At 31.4% G+C, this 24,410-nt stretch overlaps 1 protein-coding gene and 1 non-coding gene across 3 annotated transcripts; one reads left to right on the top strand and one right to left on the bottom strand.

The window, feature by feature from the left end:
* Window positions 1–426: 426 nt before the first annotated feature.
* Window positions 427–18,399, bottom strand: LOC147067893 (cytochrome P450 4C1-like). Of its 2 annotated transcripts, XM_085952839.1 has the most exons (10): window positions 18,139–18,399; window positions 17,017–17,106; window positions 16,513–16,623; window positions 12,207–12,386; window positions 11,263–11,459; window positions 8,092–8,170; window positions 3,919–4,123; window positions 2,995–3,146; window positions 2,477–2,659; window positions 427–777 (listed from the first exon to the last, which is right to left on the bottom strand). In XM_085952839.1, the coding sequence occupies exons 1-10, from the start codon at window positions 18,305–18,307 to the stop codon at window positions 599–601; spliced, it is 1,545 nt and encodes a 514-aa protein (XP_085808965.1). In that variant the 5' UTR covers window positions 18,308–18,399; the 3' UTR covers window positions 427–598. The 2 variants fall into 2 exon arrangements, with proteins under 2 accessions (XP_085808965.1, XP_085808966.1); XM_085952840.1 differs by lacking the exons at window positions 16,513–16,623; window positions 17,017–17,106 and having other exon boundaries at window positions 18,139–18,382.
* On the top strand, window positions 10,288–10,360 carry TRNAG-GCC (transfer RNA glycine (anticodon GCC)). The gene has a single exon. It is a non-coding gene; the product is annotated as a tRNA-Gly (tRNA).
* Window positions 18,400–24,410: the final 6,011 nt, after the last annotated feature.

The following is a 24,410-nucleotide window of genomic DNA, read 5'->3' as shown; positions in this document are numbered from 1 at the left end:
TGGGTCGGCGTCGAATTGGGTCGGCGTCCAATTGGGCCGGCGTCCGATTGTACCGGCGGCCAATTACCGGAGGCCAATCGGCGGAGGCCAGTTCGCGGTGTCAAATCGTCCCATTCCCTCGCCGCCTATTGAGGCCAGTGCGATATTATTATTTGTGTCGCATAAAACCCAAGGGCCTTCCGATGCAATTTAAATTAAACATAGGTAATGCTTATTCTTGAAAAGTATCTGCCTGCTATTTTTTATACAATGGAATCTGTCATTTATGCATGAATTTCATCGATTACGTTTGTGCATCGATTGGTAATTATTATTTAAAACCGAAGAAATCACTCATGGTTATGTCTTCATTATTTTTTCATATTATATAATAGACTTAAGTATTTGTAAAACTATTTTGTAAAAAAAATATTTTTTAAATTATGTACTGTATCTGATTTTTTTTCTCTTCAGCATAAAACATTCGCGTGCCAAGCAAAATCATCTCGCGTGCCACTGGTGGCACGCGTACTATTGGTTCGCCATCCCTGGTCTATACAGATTAAAAATAGGATAACATCAGTTAAGATAAATATATCAATAATAATTATTATTATTATTAACAACTTTTTGATCTCGGCTCTATTGATACCAGAATACCATTGAGCGTTCTCATTTGCATTTCAAACATAATTTCCTTTTCCCATATTATTTTATGATCAACGGCGCAATATACTTTAAATGACCTGAGTATAGTTGCTAGCGTAACTTTTAGTGACATCATTGCATATTGTTTTCCTGCAAAAAAAAGACGAAGAATTAGTTTTTTCGTTAATTTGAAACGGGATAGTTATGTGAATCATTTTTCTTTCGATGTAGATTCCACTTCATAAATAAAAAACATATTGAAATGTCTGTGTGTATTCTGTTTGCAAATTTTCATGTAGCGGATAGTCAATAAAACCGTAGGTATTCAGTATTAAAGACTAAAAAACGACGGATTTAAGATTTAATATTATACTAGGTACATAGGTATTTTATGGAAGAATCGATGCTTTTTTAAGTAAATAAAGAAATACATCAACACTACGAATTATTTCAACAATTCTTAAGCATAAAACGAATTTTGAATGATAAACATAGATAATAAAATAAAAGCTTTTAACATTTTTTTTTATTTGTAAGTTTATATTTGATTTCATTTTTGTTTTTATTATTTTTCGATACTTACTCACATATTTATTTAAATAATTTCAAAATAACGTGAATTATCAGTCACTATTGTATAAAAGTGCATGCTTCGTAAGCGCAGAACTAATAAGGCAGAAACATACTATAATCACGTCATGTGTGCACACGCGAGATCACGGTAAAGCATTTACGGGAACAAAGCGTTTTGTGTTTTATTTAATTGGTATTTAAATGTATAAAACTATACTGAAGTCACCTCACTCGTATTACATTGAACCACCATACTCACGAGTGATGGAACTTTTTTTTCTATAAATTCAAAGATTTTCGAGTCACGTATGTTTGTTTTTAATTGTGTCAAAGTTAATAAACTACTAACTAGGTACTACTACGACTACAACAAATGAAATGTCAATGTTATTGTAGGTTGTCAGTTTTAATTACTGAATGATCTGATAATTTTAGTATGTGGGTTCATGGCAGTGATCGACCAAAAATTGTTTCGCGATCAACAATAGGTACGTATACCTGTTATATATATTATATAATAATATGGTAAAAAACCAGTGTGTCACAATTTTTATAGATAACTAAAATAACTATAGATGTGTTATTATTTTTAAAAAACTGGTGTGTCGTGAAATCGGTTCCATGAATAAACAGGACATAATAATTTAACAGAGGATAAATAAATATACAGAACGTTGACAAAACAGAACAGTGATAAACAGAACTATGACATTGCAGGAAAATATAATATTTAATATTGAAATTGTCGTAGGTCTATATGTTGTATAGATTTTAAACACAGGTTTTCAATATGCCGTAAAAATCAAATTGTATATTAAAAAAAAAACAACCAACGAAATAATGAGTTTAACAATTCTGTGGAGATAAAATACATAAAGATCACCTCTCTTTCAAATTAGAACATATGATCCTTTTGAGGTTGCTGCTGAGAGATATCACCTTGAATTTAAAAAAAAGGTATGGGTCCTTAATAATCGAGTGGTGGAGTTGTGCATGATTATCATAATCAAGCAGATAAATAATTGAGGTTTTTATGAAAAATAGCCAACACGCAGTGATTATTGGTAGTTTATGAATATACTAATAAAATTATTTATCATTTTATAACGTATGTATAGCCACCGACGAAATTATTATTGTAATTCTAAGATTTCATTCTAGAATCAGGTTCGAACCCTGTGTTTTTTCACATGTGTCAGGATAAAGATGTCATGTTATCTTAATATAACTGACGTTTAATCAATTTATGTTCAAAGTTTATGGGTATTATTCTAACCTATGCAATCTCTAGGCCCCGCACTAAAGGGGATGTAAGAATATGGGTGGCGTTGTGCACATTTTTCCGGTAAAAAGTTATCAGGATCAAATTCATCAGCCTTTTCTCCCCATATCTTTTTATCTCTGTGAACCGCAAAAACGGCAATCGAACATTCGACATCAGCGGGCAAAGTATAGTTTTCTGAAATAAAGTGTTAATTTTATTATTAGTTCTTATAATGTAATAATAAGACGAATTTGTATTTGTAATCTTATATTTAATATAAAAAACTTGAGCAAAAAATTGTAATAAAAAGCATGTTTCTAACAATTATTTTGCTACATATTGTATATAAGTACAGTACTTTCGTTTTAATACTATCGATTGAGGGTACCTAAGTAATAATAACATTGAGATATGACTGATATACCTATTAGCTGTTTATGGATAATTCAGTTAACTTATTCTGATTGGTATATTATTATTATTCCGCGAAAACGTCTTATAAGACGGTGACTGAAAGTGTAAATACTTACCCAATTTTATTTCTCGCGTCGACTGTTTTTCTAACACAAATGCTACAGGAAAGAGTCTAAGAGATTCTTTAATAACTCTCTCCAAGTATATCATTTTATTGAGATCTTCCTTTGCAATTGACCTGCTTGAGTCACCAAAGATCCCTTTAAGCCTGAAAAGTAACATAGTAATGACATAGTATTATTAGTATAATTTAGAGATGAGTATATTTTTTTACTGAATATAAATCCAATCAAATAAAAAATCGTCATCCAGTTCATTATCATCATCAGCCGGAGTTGATCCACTGCTAGATAAAGACCTCCCTCTCTTCTCGGTCCCTAGTATTTGCTGCCACGTACATCCACCGAACTTTAAGAGTTTGTCTTCCCAGCCTTATCTTATCATTCGTCACATATCGTTCCCAACCGGAACCGTATACATCGCATATATTAGTTGAATTCAACTACAAACTCGATTAACTCAACTGTAATAAATCGTACTTACAACAAGAACCTGGGTGGTAAAATATTATCAAGCTAATTTTAATTAAAATCTCTATTAAGAATATAGTTTGTATTGAGAAAGAAAAAAAGAAGAATTTTATTTTTTATTTTTAATTAATAAATTGAATGTAAGTACCTAAGTAATATTATATAAAATTAATTCATAATTTTAAATGCCAGCACAAAATGTGTAGTATGTATCAATTTTTATAGGATCCAATAAAACCGTACTTGAAACGTTCTGGAATAAAAATTATTGTGTAGTCAGTGTAGTGAATTATATAATTTTGTAAATCAAATATTTTCTTTTTCTTTTTTCAGTAGTTCAATCATCGATGACAACATATTTTTTTTAATTCCGGAAAAAATCATAATTGAAAATGCGGTGTAGAAGCTATAATACAGCTTCATATTCATATTATGATAATGGTTACATACTCATCGAAAACTTTATCTTGAATGTGCGAGTGGGAGCCTAACAATGCAACCACGAAACTCATTGTTATTGTGATGGTATCACTCCCTGCTATTATCATGGTGTTAACTTCGTCTCGCATTTCTTCATCTGTCCATTGACTGCTTCCTTCTGATTTCTCAATTAATAAATCAAGGAACGCTTTTCTTTTCAGGAAAGTGGATCCACCTAAAAATGTATGAGTGATATTTTATAATCTCATATGTTTATGATAAATTTAATATTAGAGATGCATTATTATGGTTAGAGAAAATATTTTTAATAGCAATGAGAAACATATTTTTTTGTATTACAATACAATGTATAAATTAACATGCAATGACTGTGACCGTGTCTATACTGGAAACATCCAGTTAGCTATCAATATTAGGTTATATTAACATATTGCGTAAAATGTAACATTTTCAGAGTTTGTAAGCCACCTAATCGAAAATGACACTAACTTTGTTAACGGCCCACGTGCTCGTCGTAGGTCAAAATTGAGTTTTTATCGTATTTTCAAACCATGATCCTGGACACTCCTTAAACGTTGTAGATAATCTTTTTATATAATTTTAAAGCCTTATTATCCTTTATAATTATTTTAAGCATTTGATGACTGCATAAAGTATTTTTGTTACATAAAATAGTATTCTTTTAAACCTCTCGCTCTAATGTTTTAGAATATAGTTATATTCCGGTACATAACTGTGCAGTGGTGTTAAGATTTTTTACATTTATTAATTTTTAAACGCATTTATAAAACCATTAGTATAATTTATTAAGAGATAATTTTTGTAAAATTTTCACGATAAAAAATTATATTGATAAACTCTGTGATCCCAAATTTGACAAGAATTAGGCATTTTATTAATCAAAAAATGGGCAAGATTAACACATTTGAAGATGATTTTAAAGATATTTATTATAAGCTATGTCTTTGACCATTTAAGTGTGATAAAAATCTTACGAATAATGATTGCTTTATAATAATTATTGACCTAAGAATAAGGTAGTGTTTTTTTGAAATACGCCATTTTTTTGTCATTCCCCAGTGGTTAAGCTACAACATACGGCCGTAGCCATAAATTGACAAACTATAATTAAAGTAGGGAGTAAAATGATATTGATGCGCGTGTTTGAACATGTACCGTTAAAAAAAAAAAATCGGTTAGGTACATGTTCAAACACATGCGTTAACATAATTTTACTCCTTACTTTAATTATAGTTTGTCAATTTATGGCTACGGCCGTATGTTGTAGCTTAACTACTGGGGAATGCCAAAAGAAACGGCGTATTTCAAAAAATCATTATTCGTAAGATGTTTATCACACTTGAATGGTCAAAGACATAGCTTATAATAAGTATCTTTAGAGTCATCTTCAAATGTGTTAATCTTGCCGATTTTTTGAATAATAAAATGCCTATTTCTTGTCAAATTTAGGATCACAGAGATTATCAATATAATTTTTTATCGTGAATATTTTTCAAAAATTATCTCGTAATAAATTATACTAATAGTTTTATAAATACGTTTAAAAATAAATAAATGTAAAACATCTTAACACCACTGCACAGTTATGTACCTAAATATGACTATATTCTAAAACATTAGAGCGAGAGGTTTAAAAGAATACTATTTTATGTAACAAAAATACTTTATGCAGTCATCAAATGTTTAAAATAACTATAAAAGATAATAAGGCTTCAAAATTATATAAATATATTATCTACAACGTTTAAGGAGTGTCCAGTATCATGGTTTGAAAATACAATAAAACTCAATTTTGACCTTCGACGAGCATGTACCCCCTTAAAGGTAGTAATTTGTTGTAAAATCCATCATCGCACGAATTAGGTAACTTGAGAATTAATAGTTATAAATTCTAGGAATAAATAAAAAAAAAAATTTGTAACACATTAATTAATAACATTTATAATAATAGTAACTGAATCCTACTCCTCATATTTATTTTTTCCATTGAAAATTCTCACCCACCTCTGCACAATAATTGTAACCTGGTATTTGTACTCTTAAGCGCAAATTATATTATGGTGCATGTCGCGGATTATCACGTGACGTCACAATAAGCTGCCGCTACGGGAAAATAGTGTGTAAAGCGTCAATGACATTGAGCTACTTTACGAGCTGCTTGTTGGCGAATTTACGATCGGCCTGTAAAGTCGCCCAGTGTCATCATCGAACAAGTTAGCAAGCAGACAGTCTACCGAGAAAAGTTGAAAGCCGGTCAACTTTACACGATACACGCCAGCGTGTAGCTTACTGCGTAGAGTAGAGCGTAGTAGCGAATTCCCAGTAAAAAACGAACTACGTTCTGTCAAAATAGTCGCTAGCTTGTTGGCTTCTCAGCGAATGGAAAGTTTTGTGTGTCATGATCACAATCGCAGTCGCTGAATCGCCCGCTTTTAAAATCGCCAACAAACAGCTCTTAAAGTATCTCAATGTAATTGACGCATAACGTCGTTTTTCTTGGGGTTTAAAATGTCATCAGACTGATGCTCCCATCCTGTAGCACATTTTGCACCTCTAAAGTAAACGAACATTTCAAATCTGCCGAAATCACCAAAGCAACAATGAGGTTACCTCACGTTGAACCGCACTGCATCGACACCTGCATGACGTTTTGAACGTTTATCTTTTTCCACATGTCTACATTTTTTCGAATCATGTCAAAATCACGTTTTTTTCTTTTTAGTGGTTGGCATTACGTATTTTCTATAAGAAAATTGTCTATTATCTATGGTTTGCAGGTTGGGTTCTGTTTGAAATATTAGCTATGGGTATAATATTAAAAGTAATTTTAACGTACGCATACGTAGAGATTGTTAAAATTAATTTAAATTAGCACGAATAATTAATAATAATTCAAAATACTAATACATTAGAGTTGGCACTCTCTATAATTGAATTTAGAGAGGTGGTGATTCTTCAAAATATTCTACAAAATGACGAAACCATATACCTAACTTGTCGTCGTGAGAGCGTGACAGTGACGTGACATGCATCTCAAATCGTTTTTTTCGGTTAGGTATATGTTCAAACACGCGCATTAACATTATCTTACTCCCTACTTCATTTGTCGTTTGTCAATTTATGGCTACGACCGTATGTTGTAGCTTAACCACTGGGAAATGCCAATATAAATGGCTTATTTAAAAAAAATACTACCTTATTCTTAGGTCAATAATTATTATAAAACAATCATTATTCGTAGGATATTTTATCACATTTAAATGGTCAAAAATATAGCTTATAATCAATATCTTTAGAATTATCTTCAACTGTGGTAATCTTGCCCATTTTTTGATTAATAAAATGCCTAATTCTTGTCAAATTTGTGATCACAGAGATTATAAATATTATTTTTTATCGAAAATATTTATATTATTTAAATAGTAAACAATTTACTAATGGTTTTATAAATGCGTTTAAAAATTGATAAATCAAAAAAATCTAGACACCACTGCACATGGATGTACTGAAAAATGACTATATTCTAAAACAGATCGAGAGGTTTAAAATAATACTATTTTATGTAATAAAAATACTTTCTGCAGTCATCACATGTTTAAAATAAATATAAAGGATAATAAGGCTTCAAAATTATATAAATAGAATATCTAAAACGTTTAAGGAATGTCCAGGCGTATGCTCTGAAAATACCACAAACCTCCATTTTTATCTACGTGGCGCATGTGGGCCCTTAAGCATCGGCCTATAGCGTCGTGGATCCCAGGTTCGAATCCTGGGTCTGACATGCACACTTATTGTTTTTCAATTTGTGTATGAGTCAGACTAGTTACAGTATGGACCCAATAATAAGTTGAGCAAGTGGCCGACATCCATTTCTCGTAAAAACAACATTTGTTAAAGAAAACCTCCACTCTGTGGAGGCCCATATGATCCAATTAGGATCAGACATGGTCGAAGAATATAATATATAGCTTTTAATATACATTTTTACCATGTCCGATCGTAAAAAGATTATATGGCGCCCCCACAAAGCGGAGGTTGAATTAACAGATTTTTACGATAAATGGATGTTAGCCACTTGTTCAACCTATTAGGTCCATACTCTGACCCCAAACACAAATTGAAAAACAATATATTGTGTATATAAATTTTAAAACCTACCATTGACAAGGCCATTGTCCTGGCTATCATAAATATCATGGTTCATGTTCAGAAGTTTTTGCTTTTTCGTCTTTATTACCTGCAAGTAAAAAAAACATGAGCAACTACACATATTATAATATAGATGTGAAAATGCTTACCACTACCATAAGCTAAAAAAAATGTTAGCACGATGAAATCTACTCTCAAAAGATATTCGCATTCTTTCATAAATTTGCCACCCACTTAGAACGCGATTAAAAATCGCGGATCCTGTTTGAGAATCATTGAGTCACATGGTTAAAGACACTGTCGTCAGGTATTTTTCAGGGGTTTGGATCTTTATGCCCACCAGCTAACGTTTTCATTTTAACATGTATATGTCTTACTGCTGGCCACGATATTAAAATTTTGTGCAGAAATTCAACTGTGATGTCACTATAACAGTTTTGACAACATTTTTCGCGTCATCGACACGCTTACCGTAGCAGCACCGCGATTTCATAACTATCGTCTCGTGTGGCACCAGACGACATGCTCGAGCGTGTATTGGCTGACGCCACAATTACGTCATGTCGTCTGGTGTCACACGAGATGATAGTTAGGAAATCGAGCTCCAGGGCGCTCTTAAAGCTTGTCATTCAATCACCGATGTTAACGGCCCACATGCTCAGCGTACGTCAAAATGGAGCTTTTATGGTATTTTCAGAGCATAACCCTGGTCATTCCTTAAACGTTGTAGATAATATATTTATATAATTTTGAAGCTCTATTATCCTTTATATTTATTTTTAACATTTTTGATAACTGCATAAAGTATTTTTATTACATAAAATAGTATTTTTTAAACCTCTCGCTCTAATGTTTTAGAATATAGTCATATTTCAGTAAGTCTCTTTTAGATTTATTAATTTTGAAACGCATTTACAAAACCATTAGTAAAATTAATGTTAACATTATAATATAGTGACATATTGACGATAAAGAATTATATTTTATAATCTTTTTGATCCCCAAATTTAACAAGAATTACGCATTTTATTAGTCAAAAATGGGCACGATTGATATATTTGAAGATAATTATAAAGACACTTATTATAAGCTATGTCTTTGACCATTGAAATGTGAACATACGGCCTACTTCATTTATCCTTTGTCAATTTATGGCTACGGCCGTATGTTGTAGCTGAACTATTGGGAAATGCCAATAAAAATGGCGTATTTCAAAAAAATACTACCTCATTCTTAGGTCAATAATTATTATAAAGCAATCATTATTCGTAGGATGTTTATCACATTTGAATAGTTAAAGACAGCTTATAATCAGAATATTTAGAATTATCTTCAAATGTGAATCGTGCCCATTTTTTGAATAATAAAATGCCTAATTCTTGTCAAATTTTGGATCACAGAGATTTTTATCGTATATATGTCACTATATAATGTTAATATTAATTTTACTAATGGTTTTGTACATGCGTTTAAAAATTAATTAATCTAAAAAATCTTAACACCACTGCACATGAATGTACTGAAATATGCCTATATTCTAAAACATTAGAGCGAGAGGTTTAAAAGAATACTATGTTATGTAATAAAAATACTTTATGCAGTCATCAAATGTTTAAAATAAATATAAAGGATAATAAGGCTTCAAAATTATATAAATAGATTATCTACAACGTTTAAGGAATGTCCAGGGTTATGCCCTGAAAATACCATGAAAGCTCCATTTTGACCTACGCTGAGCATGTGGGCCCTTAGCGCGACTACAACTTGGATGGGTGACCGCTTGGGAACATTTTATTATAATTTTTCAGGATCTAAGATTCAAATTCGCATGCATCCATCGTCCGACAATTTGTTTTTATATTGTATTTTAATTTATTTTTTAAACGTTAATATACTTACGTTAAAAAGTGAATACATATTGTAATATGCAAAATGACATTTTATAAAATATAACAACAGCCGATATGCAATTCGGTCGTTCAGTGGTAGCATGCTCGCCTGCCACGCGGGCGGCCCGGGTTCAATTCCCAGCCGAAGCAACTTTCTGTATTGTATTTTATTTTATTTTTATAAGTATGTTATTTTATTGATAAGTATTTCTTAAATTATTCATTACCTTAATATTAATATTTAATATACGTTAATAAGTGAATACATATTAATTGTAATATGCAAAATAACATTTTATAAAACAACAGCCGATATGCAACTTGGTCGTTCAGTGGTAGAATGCTCGCCTGCCACGCGGGCGGCCCGGGTTCGATTCCCGGCCAATACAACTTTTTGTATTTTATTTTATATTTAATTTTATTAATACGTATTTCTTAAATTATTCCTTTATATTCTTAACCTTAATATTTAATATACATTAATAAGTGAATACATATTGTAATCAATGTTCCCTGTAATCCCCGCACACCTACCAAAATGTGTCCGCACACTTCATGTCTTCAACCCCCGCACAGTCCTCACATAAAAGTTTTGTAAAATAAAGTTTCATTTGCCAGATTTTAGTAATAACTATAGACTGTAGGTATGTTCAGTGTATGTAAGAAATAATTCAAGTTAACAATACGATTGCTTCCACAGTTACATAATGTCTTCTTCTTCGACCATGTCCGATCCTAATAGGATCATATGGGCCTCCATAGAGTAGAGGTTTGTATTAACAGATTTTGTTAATTATAGAAAACTTATCCCCATAACATGTCAAAAAGGAGTGCATGTGATTTCAAATGCGATCATTAAGAAAAAATCCTGCGATAAATTTAAATTGGAATGGCTCTCTGAAATCGTCGAAATAGAAATGCCATCTTCAATGCATTTGAAAAAAGTAAGAATTGCTGATATTATATTTGTTCATTCGGCAACAGATAATTGAAAAATTCAAGATCAATTGTATTTTTAATTCATTTATCCAGATAATTATCAATATCTGTGAATATCTAAAATAAAATGGATATTTATTTGTTAATATTATTATTCTATTATGAAATTATGAAGACGTGTAGTTTCACATTTAAGCTTTTGTACAATACACATTTCGCACATATGGACGGAGTCCTGTTCTCTCTTAAAATTTCACTTCGGCATATTCAAAGTTTTCTGACATGATATATTAATACATATTTTCAGCGCCTATATTTAAAAAAAATAAGTAAATAGATAAATAGTTCTTACGTTATCGACAAAACCATGAATATTTTTTATACATGTATCTTCTTGTTTGGCATATGGTGTCAATTTAAAAATCCAAGTTGGTTGCAGCCACCATTTAACCATTCTTTTATAAATGATTTCTGATTCACATAAGGCCGACTGAATATAGGTAGAAGCCATAGTTTTCTGTGTATTTAACTGTATTCCCATTGCAGTTGCTGTAAAAATATTATTTACCAAACTAAATTAAAAGACTAGAAACTCTAGAAAAATATTGATTTTATACAAAAATATTTTCAATGCTCTAGATTAGTGCTTCTTAAACTGAAGAGTGCTTCTCTCAATAAACCGTGAAATATTTAACTATATGTGCAAACAATGATCCGCTAATAAGTAGAATTAATAAAGAAGAAATAGGTAAACAATTAAATATCACATTAGGTATCCATTGTTACAAAACGACGTACGATGTATTTTTAGGGTGTATGTTAAATAAAAATAATATTAACGGTGAGAGTATTAATAGAGACGCAAATTTACAGACACGTTATTATTTTATAAACTGTAAATTTTTAAATAAACTTCATTGCAAAAAAGTCTATTAGGTGCACAGAACAGATTAATAAATATAATTCAGATAGGCTAACCCCCATACACTACATTTTGATGCAGGGTTTTGAATGTGTGAGTGTCCTACGAAAAGAAACACACATTATAGGCGTGCAATAGTGTATGTTGTAACCTTCAAGTACACCAATATTGAATGAGCGTTAGTGCAGTTGCCAGTGCAGAGGGCAGTTGCCAGAACGAAGGACAAACTTAGAATGACGAATTCTTGACACGTGTTTAAGTTTATCCCATATTCTTTCACATTCGAGATCGGTTGCCTGTTACTTCACACCCGTTAGGTATTTCAGTTCCCATTAATTCTGTGTTCTCTGATTGAATGCATATAATGTACATACCGCAAATCGTATCAATAGAGCAGGGCCTGATCAAATCGGTTATGTCAAATGCGCCTTTTTGGTGTGTCATTTGTTTTACCATTATTTCACTTTTTTCGACAAAACTTTCAAAGAAATTGTCCAAAATCTTTTGATGAAATGTTGGCGATAGCAATTTTCGGTGGACTTTCCATAGGTATGCTGAAAAAAACATTTTTAGGTACAATAAAAGGGATGTCCTTGCATTTAGACCAGTCTCTCAAATTATCGTATACTTTTAACAATCACTCACATTATGTTTGTCAAATCAGTAGTAGATACTTATAACAATCATTCCCAGTATTCCAAGATTTATTATGTTTGTCAAATCAGTAGGTACCTGTTCCTGTTACAATAGTAACATGTATTGGCATGAAAAGTTAACGTGGTAAACTTATTTATATTATCAAAACGCGACACATTTTAAATGTATCTTTATTATTTTTGATTTAGACATGTTCGTTATGTTTGAAATAATAAGCGCTAGGTATATATTTTCAATATTATTCACAGACGCGTTAAGGATGTTTGCCGTTCGGATGCCAACCCAAAATTCCCTTTACTAGAAAATAATTATTTTTTTAGTGGAAACCAAAGAAATGAAAATTAATTAAAGTAACTACCTATCATAATATTATAACCTAAATTATCTCATATTTTATTTATATTTTTCTATTTAAAAAAAATCTGAAAAACGAAGGTGTGGAAATATTGTAAAGAGAATTAATTTAAAATTACCGATCCCTTCACATTGATGAAATTGACATCGATGAAATTATTAAACAAAATATTGAGAAAAAATACATTTATTAAAAACTGAAAGCTTCATGAATCTCTCTATTTTCTAGAGCCCTTTTCCAAGCAAAGTTTTTAGTAATATTTTATTTTTTATGTATCCAATTGATACCAACTGGTTTGGGGGTCGTGGAGACGCCCTTTGAGTAATATAAGCCGAGTGAAAGGTGATACATTCTCGCCCTAATAAATCGATAAATAGCTTGTTCCGGCCTAACTCTCTCCGTTCTCAAACCATATTCATGGGTCACGACAAAGCAGAACAAGACAAAACAGAACACGATAAAACAGAACATGACAAAACAGAACATGACAAAACAGAACATGACAAAACAGAACATGACAAAACAGAACAGTGACAAAACAGAACAATTATAAATATAACTATGACCTTTCAGGAAAATATAAATTGAATATTGAAATTGTCCTATCTCTATTATGTTGATAGATTTTTAATAGCAGAGATTTTCAATACGCCATAATAAATCAAATTATATACCTAATTTCTGCATTACTAATCGCTAGAAAGTCTCAAATAAACTTAACTGGGTATTGCCGGCAAGCTTAGGATGGGTTTGGGTCGAAATCCTGAAAAATAATTAAGAGAGATAAAAAAATGTTTTTTGTCTCCTGAAAAAAAATGCGCAATCGTAACACTTATCTTGAATTGCGCAAATTTTACAAAATGTATGATTTTTGTCTCTCTTGTAAAATTTGCGCAATTCAAACTAAGTGTCAATATTGCGCAATTTTTTACAGGAGAGACAAAAAACCATTTTTATCGTGATTTTTAATTTCGTCCGTCACCCCGATTATTATTAGCTAGTGCTCATACAGGTCGCCTTGAAGTTATAAAAAAAAAGTATGAGATACTTAGTAATCGAGTGGCAATAGTTATACATAATTATTATCAAAATCAAACAGATAAATTGAGGTATTTACGCCAAATGGCCAGCATGCAGTGATTACATTAAACAATTTTATATACTCTATATATAAAAAATGCATTATTTTCAAAATAACGGTATTGTAAAAATAAATGACAGTATATATTATACCTTGATGATTTCACATAAAAATTGATTTTTTTTAAATATTAAATATTTATATATATTTCGTTTAAAATTTAATTAATAAATAGATTCCAAAAAAAATAGTATTTCATTTTTCCCTTGGCTGTTCTGTTTTGTCGTGTTCTGTTTTATCTTGTTCTGTTATAGTTATAGTTATATGAAGTTGGCCTTGAATCTGTAATAAAATAATACACAATTAAAAGATTTTGAAATAGAAAAAAACACATATCCAAGGTTTCAGCCGTGCTCACTCATGAATGTCATTCGTCATTTAGATAAGTATATACACATTTTGATGTTATCTTGCAAAGTGCGAATGTAATGTTTTCAAATAATTGATATGGATTAATTATACCATCGTCTTATTTTCTTGAAATCATAAACATACTATAATAGTATTTGAGTATCAACCTATGTTCAATTTGAATTGGGTTATAATAATAATATACCCGTATATATATCAATAGTATGTTTGCTACAAAATCCACCCAAGTTATCAGTATGTACTTGCACAGGTTTGATTAAAAACTATGATGAAATTAACATTTTAAAAATATTATATTACATAATAGTATTTTGACAGCCCTGTTTTCTGATCGGCGTATATCTTGCAGGTGTTTATAAAATAATAATAATGTTCAGCGGCAGACAATATCAAAAATAATATTAATGTTTCTTGAAATAAAATCTCCGATGATTAGTGATTTTTGCGAAAAAATCGATTTAAATTAACGTACTTACGACGCCGAGGTCCTTTTTATACTAAATTATGTTTGAATGTCGAGCTCTTCAGCGGCCCCTTGACACAAATAACTTTGACACGACCTTTTTATATTAACTAGTAGACCAGATATTATGGACCACATGTTAAAAAATCATATTTTCAATTCTCAAGGCCAATTCTGTAGAACGTCCCCTTAACTCTGCGTTGAGTTATCAAATAAAAATCTGTGTTTATTAATAATATATTTGCGTTGACCTACAATATTATGCAAGCCCCCACCACACATTAAATGTCTCTCTCTCTCTTCACCTAAATACCAGGACCTGAAAAAAATCATCACACGTCTATTCCCGTAGGTATCAGTACTTACATTTAATTTCATAAATTTACCATACATTCGATGTAGGTAACCATTATGAATTGACTTAAAATAAATGTTACTATGATTCAACACTATGAAATGTCATGCATTCTTTTTAACAATTAAGGAATATATTATTTAAATCTATCAAAAATTTGTTACATAAGTGTTTGAATGAAATAACACTTAAGATATCATCAATGGAGGCGGGGTATGGTATACATTATTAGAACACCCACGATTATAATATAGGTACCTATCCTATTAATAATGGGAAGCATTCAGATCACTTTATGCTTTATTATGGCGAATATACATACCTAGCTTAAATGATTTGATTTTCTTTTATTACAAAAACACATTCAAATGGAATTTTCATCGCAGTGATTGACGTTGTTTAATTGCAATTCGAAAGAACTTTTACATCGATTCGTAACTGTTGACAAAACTTGGATTTACTACTAATGACCACTAATTACACACACAAGAGTTCAAGCAGCTGTCAAAAAAATGGACAGCGCCTTGTAAAAGTGCGCTGAAAGACCGTTTTATCCCATCTTTGGCATTTCTAAAGATTATGATGGATGACTTGGAGATGAGTAAGATAATAACAGAGGCATTTTATGTGGCATTATGAGTACGTTTAAATTAGAAGACGACTTAGAGGAAAAACAGTTTAGATTGGCACAATATAAGAAAGTTCTCTTCTGCCGGACCAATGAATGGTCCCATGAATCGAAGGTTTCAATCTCAAAATTGCACGAATTGGGTTTTGAATTGTTTTCTCGTCCACCATATTCTCCGAACTTGACATGTGCGACTTCTTCCTGTTCACGAATTTAAAAACGAAAACAATTTTTATAGAATCAAGATGTCATCGCCGTAGTAAATGACTATTTTGCAAGGTATGAAAAATTGTAAAATCGTTGGACCAAGTATGTACACCGAAAATAGGACTATGTTGAAAAATATAAGTACCTTATTGTTGTTTTATTGCAAAAAAAAAAATTACTTACTTTTTTACTACCCTCATATCAGCGACTTTATGTTTTGTTGTGTTATGTTGTGTTAAAACTTATAAATGGTACATTTTAATGTTTATTTTTACTATTCGTAATTTTCAACAAAATAAATGTAACCTTTTCCAATAGACGGCCAACAGTCACAGCTGTGGTCGGATACTCGGATATAGCCAAAATTGCGCATGCAAAAAAAATCGTCTATAATAAATTTGCCATTGTTGGCATATTCGGCATAGCATTGATATGGCGACAATTTATCAAGAAAGAATCATGAAATAATAACATTAAACATATTTTAAAATATAAAACTTACGTTCTGCAGTAATAAGTCCAGCGCCTAATAACTTATCGAAAAAACGAAAACTTTGACCTTTTCTTAACTCTGTCTTAAGGATTATTTCAATATCAGCTGGATTACTTAAAACTGAAAATTTAAAATGGGTTAAAATTAGAACTATGTAATCTCATAATAGGTGCAATTAAAAATATAGTTTTTAGTGCTTCGCCAGAGTGAACGCGGAGGCAGCGGCGCGTGAAACTCAAACGTATAACCGTGTGTGAAATGCCAAAAAAGACACTGTCTACGAACATGTCACACACGGTTATACGTTTGAGTCGTTGCCACCCGCTCGACCACTGTGTTTTAGCACAGAGTATGATGACTGATGAGATGTGTGATACAAGTAAATTTTCACTGCAATTGATAAGTTACCTAAATAAAATCTCGGCCAATATTTTGTATCACATTGTGTAGATAAAATATTTACATACCGTGAAATGTATTATATATATTATTTAAATATAATATTTTATTTACCTATGACTAGTTGAGGTCCGATCCAACATTTTATCACTCCTCCAGCGGCAACGCCTGACTTTCCAATATTTTTTAATGCATTAGTGATCTCTAAAATTAAAAGTAGCATTTTGTAATAATTATATTTGTCTAAGATGACTGATGAAGCGTAGTTAAAACAAAAGTATTTTTTATTTAAATTCTAACAAATACGCTGAACACTGTTACAATAAAAATATTATTTCTATTTTTTATACCCATATATAACGACAATAATATGGAACCGATTGCTATCAGTGAGTCACGGGTTAGAATCCAAAATAACGCGTTGATTCTTTGGGTATAAGAAACGGTTCCATGAATAAACAGAACGGTGACAAAACAGAGTAGTACAGATAAGTATTTAAGAATTAATAAATAGATTCGACAAAAATGAATATTTTATTTTCCACGTGGCTGTTCTGTTTTATCTCTGTTCTGTTATATAATGTTCTGTTTTGTCCGGTTTCCATTTAGAAACATACATGTGAAAGGACGGTGGTCCATTAAGAGACAGTTTGTTTACGTAATATTACATAGATACGGGATGGAGACCCCTTTTCTACGAGTGTGTCAAATTACATGCCAAAAGTTTTAAAAAAAATACAACTCGTGTCACTCAAATACAATTATTTAAAAATCAAAATCTGATGTTTTTAAAATGTTTTATTATAAATTTACATAAAAAGGTTAACCATAATATATTTTCCAAGTTTCCACAGTTAAATGTATTTTTTTTACAATCTAGTGTTTATAATTTTAAACTGTCTGACGATGCCGTCTAAAAGTGAAACCTATATAATATGTTTCAGTCAAACAATGTGCCTTTTCGATTCGAAAATCATTGTAAAAGTAATTGATTAAGTTTAGTTTATTCTTTGCATTTGTCCTTTTATCGGTTGATATACGAGTAGAAAAGTTGTATTTTGTAAAAAGTTAATTTCTTTAAACATTTCTATGCGAATGTTATTTGATACATGAACGTATTTGCTCAAATTATAGAATAATTTTATTGTATAAACTAATAATTAACAACAATAAATAACCACGTTAGTAATTGTCGAGATTTTAAATAATTGTTATATTAAAATATTAATCTACTACCTAAACCATTTCCAGAGAATAGCAAAGCATTTCCTAATAAAGGCACTCCAGGGATTCCTGGGATAAGTGCTGCCAGTTCATATAATCTTCTCCTTGATGTATAAAACACTATGTAACACAACACTGGGAATATACACACGCAGTATAAAATTACATTGTAGTAATTCATTTTATGTGAATATTGTAAACAATTCGTATCAACTGCCTCTTGAAAATCTTGTAAATTCTTTGCTTTGTTTCGTATATAACTGAATTAAATTCATTTCCGATATTTATATATACTTATATAGGTAAATTCAAAAAAATACCAATGCAGTAGGGGGAAAAGGAGCTGAAAAACTCTCGACGCAAGCGACTGTGACAGTGGCGCACCCAGGGTTGGGGGGGCAAGGGGCCCTGGCACCCCCCAAACATGAAAATTATCAGAATGATTTTACACACTGAAATTGAAAGCCAATATACTATACCTTGGGCTTAGACAAATAACATGGCAAAAAATGATTTGTAATCCTCCAGCACCCTTTTTAGAAAAAAATCTTAGATTTCAATTTCTAACACAAAAATTTCTTCTCGGTGTTCACCCGAATTCCAGAGTGGTGTAGGTCATGGCTGGAGAGGGCTGACAGGGCTCTAGCCTGGAGGCCCGGGCTGTGGGGGGCCCGGCGTGTCGGGTTGACCAGATAAGTGAGATAAACACACATCATAAATTATCTTTAATAGTAAAAAAAAGTCGCCTTCTTTTACACTTCATGACCATATACATTTTAAATTATATAATTGTGCAATATATTGTCTGATTATTATGTGTCGATACTCGACAGCTCCATTATTAAAGTAGATGTATTGAAAATCGCAAATAATTCACTTTTAAGTACCCTCAATTTGAACTAAAACACAATTTGAAAAACGTTAATGTAGTGTTTCATACTGCCTTTAATCTAAGCGGTAGATAGGGGGTCCGCCAAATACCCTAGCCTGAGGGCCCGTTTCAGGTCGTGGGGGCCATGGTGTAGGTACACCGAGTACAATAGACAAAAGACCGATAAACGAGACATTAGGCTGTATTATGTTGAGTAGGTTTATGTATAAGTTAAATGCAATAATACTTTTTTTGTCCATTTTCAATTAATATTTTGGAACCTCAATATTAAAAAACCAAAAATCTACGATAAACATTCGGCGAAAAGAACGACTACAGTCGGTGGTGGTGTAAATCAAAAGAAAAATTTTCTTTCGGTGGAGTTCGGCATAAATATTGTAGCTCTCTAGACCAGTGTTTCCCAAAATTTCGACATCTGTGTACCCCTTCTATAATTTTCGTAACACTGAGTACCCCTCGTCAAAAAAATGCATATACGTACTAACAATCAAAATATATTTATATTTTCCTTTTGTAGTACATAAACAAAATAATAATAAACGAAAAATAAAAATCATTCATAATAAAATATAATTAAAAGTTATATTATGAAAAATAACATTCATTATAATCAATGAGAAGGATGAAATTGTTTATGTTGAAACGACAGATCATCGTAATTTGGTTCCATGGTTATTAATTATATATATGCTCAATATTTTTTTCAAAATATTTACAGTGGCACCATAGATGATTCGCGGGTGTATTGGAATTGTTTGCTAATAATACCTCTACAACTGCAAGCCGCTTTTACCATGCCCAAGGTCCCATTGTATAATAATTTACCTTTACCTTTTATTAAAATTGCGGTAGAGAAGGTCTTTTCTCGCCTCGACTCGACCCATATACACATTTTTCGTAATGATAAGCCGGATCTCACATACAAATTCGTCTTGACTGCAACACGTCGAATTTGTCGGTATGAGGTTGATGGCATTCAAAAAATACGTGTACTTAACTAAATATACCGCCGCATACCGCATGGTTCCAATAGTTTAGTTTGAAAAAAAAACAGATTGTAAACAGAACAGGTGTCTCATACAAAAAATGTCACCCGACATCTGAGGCAGGTATAATTTAATATTGTTTACTTATTATATTATGTAATGTAAATATTGTCTACAAGTAATTTTTTGAAAATCTGATTTTCCCACATACATTAATTGTCAAACTATATATATTTTTTTGTTTCTTTTCTTTTATAAAAATAAGTATTTTTGGGTAGTACTAAACAGTATTAATTATAAACATATATTTTTATTTTTCGGGATTTCGGCCTTTAGGATTCCGGCCATTCGTGATTTCGGCCATTCGGGTTTTCGGCCTTCGGGATTTCGGCTTTCGGGATTTTGGCTTTCGGGATTTCAGCCATTCGGGATTGCAGCATTCAGAATTTCAGCTTTCGGGATTTCTTTTCAGCAAGGAGCAACAGACCCTGACTTTTTATTACAGGAAGAGATGCGCTTTTTAATTTCTATATTGACGTAATAAAAATAATTAAAATAATAAACAGTGACATGTAACAATGATTCATCCATTTCAGATCCAGTGGGTCTACTCTATACACAATGCGGCTATCGACTGCTATCGACGGCAGTTTATCATATGTATGTATTGAGGCTGTTAATTGTTACAATAGGTTAACCGTCTTAACTTTCAAAAAGTGTTATGTTCTAACAGCCTTTTTCTCGGCTGTGTTAACTTTTAGAGCGAGATAGGCAGTTTTGACAGTTAAGACGGCTATTTTATTATTACTAGGGTTGTCCGTACAATAAATTATACTACTCAATACACATACGATAAACAACCGTCGATCGCTACCGATAGCCGCTTTGTGTAAGTATAGAATAGACCCATAGGGATTGCAGTCATTTATCAGTAGGTACTATGCGACAATTATTTTTCCACGAAAAAAACATCGCTAAAGATTGCAGCTCTCAGTACCAAATGTTTACGATGAAATATTCATCAGAATCACCACCGCCTTGCACTACAAAGAATTTTCCCCGGTTTTTGCAAGGTTTTTTCATCGATCCTGGATAAATTCAAATTAGCAATACCCGATGCGGGTAGACCAATTAATTGTCTTCAATAAGGCAATATTATTATGTACATATATACCTAATGTACCTACATAATTTGTTATCTTAAAGTTTAATTAATGCGATACTTGTCAGATAACTGCTGAAAAATAATACTGCTAAAGCATGTCATGAACCCATATTTCTACAAGTCTTGTCGTAGGTATTACTTGTTTTCAATGCTTGTTTGATCAAGAGCTCAATTGATGAAAAAAATATTAATAAAACTTATACTCTTGGAGGCCTGTGTATAGCGCGTATGAACATTCTCAAATTTTAATGAGCATGGTCATTTTCGATGCCCGTTTTATTTTTCACAAGTACCTAGTGTTTGGTTATTGATTGCGCACGTCCTTTGGTGGGCTCTTCAGTTGTTTAAAATAATAGGTTTGAAGTAAGTTTTTGTTTTAATATTGCATTAATTAATAATATTTTCTTATAATATTGTTGATTACATTGCGTATTACGTACGCATTACAGATTGCGTCGTAACGAATGTTTTTTGGATTATAGATGAAAAAATGAAAAATTAAACGATTTAATTAAACCTTTGTACTATCGTCTTGGAACAAAAAGTTTTACGTAATAATTTAATTAATAGTTTAGTAAAATTAAATATTCCATCACCTACCTACTAGTCCAGGATCCCATAGACTTTTCGTATACATAATATGCGGAACGCATTCTGACAATTAGAATAGGCTCTAGGGGTCACAAAAATATATAATGTCGATGTTGCCAGGAGATATTAGTGGTAATTTTTTTTTATTGAGGTTTTAATTATTTTTCTTATAACCCACCAAACATTGTTCTGATTTCTTCAATAAAACCAAGACCAAATCAGGGATTGATTGAAAATGCAATAATTGTACCATGCCATTGGCATGGTCGTAGAACGGTTCGTCCCATTTGAAAAAATAAAATAGCGGGTAGTGCGATGTTTTCAAAATTATCGATTCTTAGGATCTCTTTGGCTTAAATTATTTTATTTAGTAGCATTTTTGTATAGAATCACCCAGATTGGCTTCTCTTTACTATATCCATGCCTATGACATTAGTTTTAGTATTATGGTTAATCCCGAAACAGTGTAGGTTGCATATATAGGTAGGTGAATAAATGAAATAACGATAACCACTAACCACACTAAGTGCACATTTAATAAAAAAAGAAACAACAAGTCAAGTGTTCAAACTGTTTTAAGTATCATGATCACAGTTTTTACCTATGCGACTAGTGGTGTCGCAGCCGGTTAAAGAATGTAATGCTGGCAAAATATTACAAATATTTTCGCCAAAAGTTCCCACCTACCTACGTAATAGTTGGATATGCACAAGTTGGTAAGTGAGTAACTCGGTAGGTACAGCATGCATAGGCCTCTCAATTAAAAATGTACCCCTTTAATTAAAGAAAAAATATTGTACAGAATAACTGCATAATAAATGCATGTTCATTTAAAACAAATTTCTACATTTTTAAAAAATATGCCGAATTTTTTTTATTCGTGGCGCGTGCCACGTTTTTAGATGTAGGTAGGCACACATGATAAATAATCCAAATATTCTAAATCGTATTTACTGAATATAAAAAAAAACAATTAGGTAAATTGGTAACTATACCGTTTATTGAATATATAAAAAAATATACACAAAAATGAAAGAAAATAAAGAAATATAAAAACATTTAATAAGTACTTAGTACTAAGTACTTAATCTTTAATAAACATTTTTTTTATTCAACGAATAATTCACAATATTTAAAAAAATATTCTAAGTATTGAAGATACATAATTTTGGAAACGCTACTGAAAAAATGTATTATAACCAATAGATTTTTTTTTCCGACCACTACCGATGCGCGGCGGGCGCGATACCCGAGCGATGCAGGTTCGATCCTGCGGGGTGTCTTACTTTTTTCAATATTATTTTTTCTATTGGTTATTATACTTACAATTTTTCTGAAACGTTTTCAAAATTACGTATGTTCACACTTATTTTTTTTTCGAAGTTTTTTGTTTCATGTTATTTTCGAGACTTTTTATATCAAGCTGATAAATGTCGTTGATTGCAAATAATAATTAATACATGCTGCTGAGTATTCCTTTGTCAACACATGTCTAGTCTTTGAATGTACATGATGCAATATAGAAAAAATACTTTCACACAAATACGTGGAAAAAATGGTCAAGAACGAGATTTCTAGTTTTTTAACAAATATAAAAATATCAGTCATGCTTTTCCATGTGCGATTTATTACTGCGTCGTGTATTATTTATGATTATAGTAAAATACTTACTATTATTTAGATTCTGTAAAAAATGTAACAAAATACGTAATACATAAGTAATCAAAATAATAGCTATGCTCCCATTCAGTGGCGGCTCTAGCATATTTTAGTAAGTGGGGTCAGATGGCGTGAAATATCATATGAAATACATATTATATGTATACCTAAGTAATGTCAATCAAAACGTATATTCTATTTTTATTAATATTTTGAATTCTAACATTAATTGTGTGTACTTAAGTGATTTATTTTGTATAGTAGCTGTTGCTTTAGATTCTATAAATATTTCAAAGAAAACATACCTTTTGTAGCTATTACTTCATCTTCATATGCCTCCTGTGTCCAAAAGAGTCTTATAATTAAATTCTACTCTTCTATTTTTTAGTTTGGCGAACCGGTCAATCACTTTGTTGTTGAAATCAGGAACGGACTTGATGAATTCGTCTTCTATTGATAACATGGAAAGCGCATTCAGCCGTTCCTCACCGATTGTATTTCTTGAAGATGTTTTTATACGTTTCAGCGTCGAAAAACACCTTTCTGATTCTGAAGTCGTCATTGGTATCGTGATAATAATTTCTAAAAGTTTGGTGACTTCAGTAAATATCTCTTTTACATTATTCTCGTCCAATGACGCTAAGAGACAAGCGGCGGATTTTACATCACTAGTGAGTTCGTCATGTCCATACAGAATTTGTAATTCTGTTCTTAATTTATTTTTAAGTAGAAATGGATAATATTTAACCGCTATATCAAAATCTTTATCGGGAAATTTTTTTGAAAAATCTTTGAAAAATCTCACATCCACCAATCTTGCAGCGGTAAGATGGTCAGTATTTGAAAATCTATCGCTGACATGCACAACAATGACATCGCATGCTTCTTTCATCACGCGCTTCAAATCACTAGCGGAAAAATTTCTTTTACATGTTAAATCAGCGTAGAGGTCTCCCAATTCATCCGTTTTCTCTCTTATTTTTAATATGGC

Source organism: Rhyacophila brunnea, unplaced genomic scaffold (assembly GCF_057557595.1).
Source record: "Rhyacophila brunnea isolate RB1 unplaced genomic scaffold, BYU_Rbru_1.0 scaffold_3, whole genome shotgun sequence".
NCBI classification, from domain to species: domain Eukaryota; kingdom Metazoa; phylum Arthropoda; class Insecta; order Trichoptera; family Rhyacophilidae; genus Rhyacophila; species Rhyacophila brunnea.
Note: the sequence above shows the minus strand (reverse complement) of the source record. Positions and strands in the feature narration are given on the sequence as shown.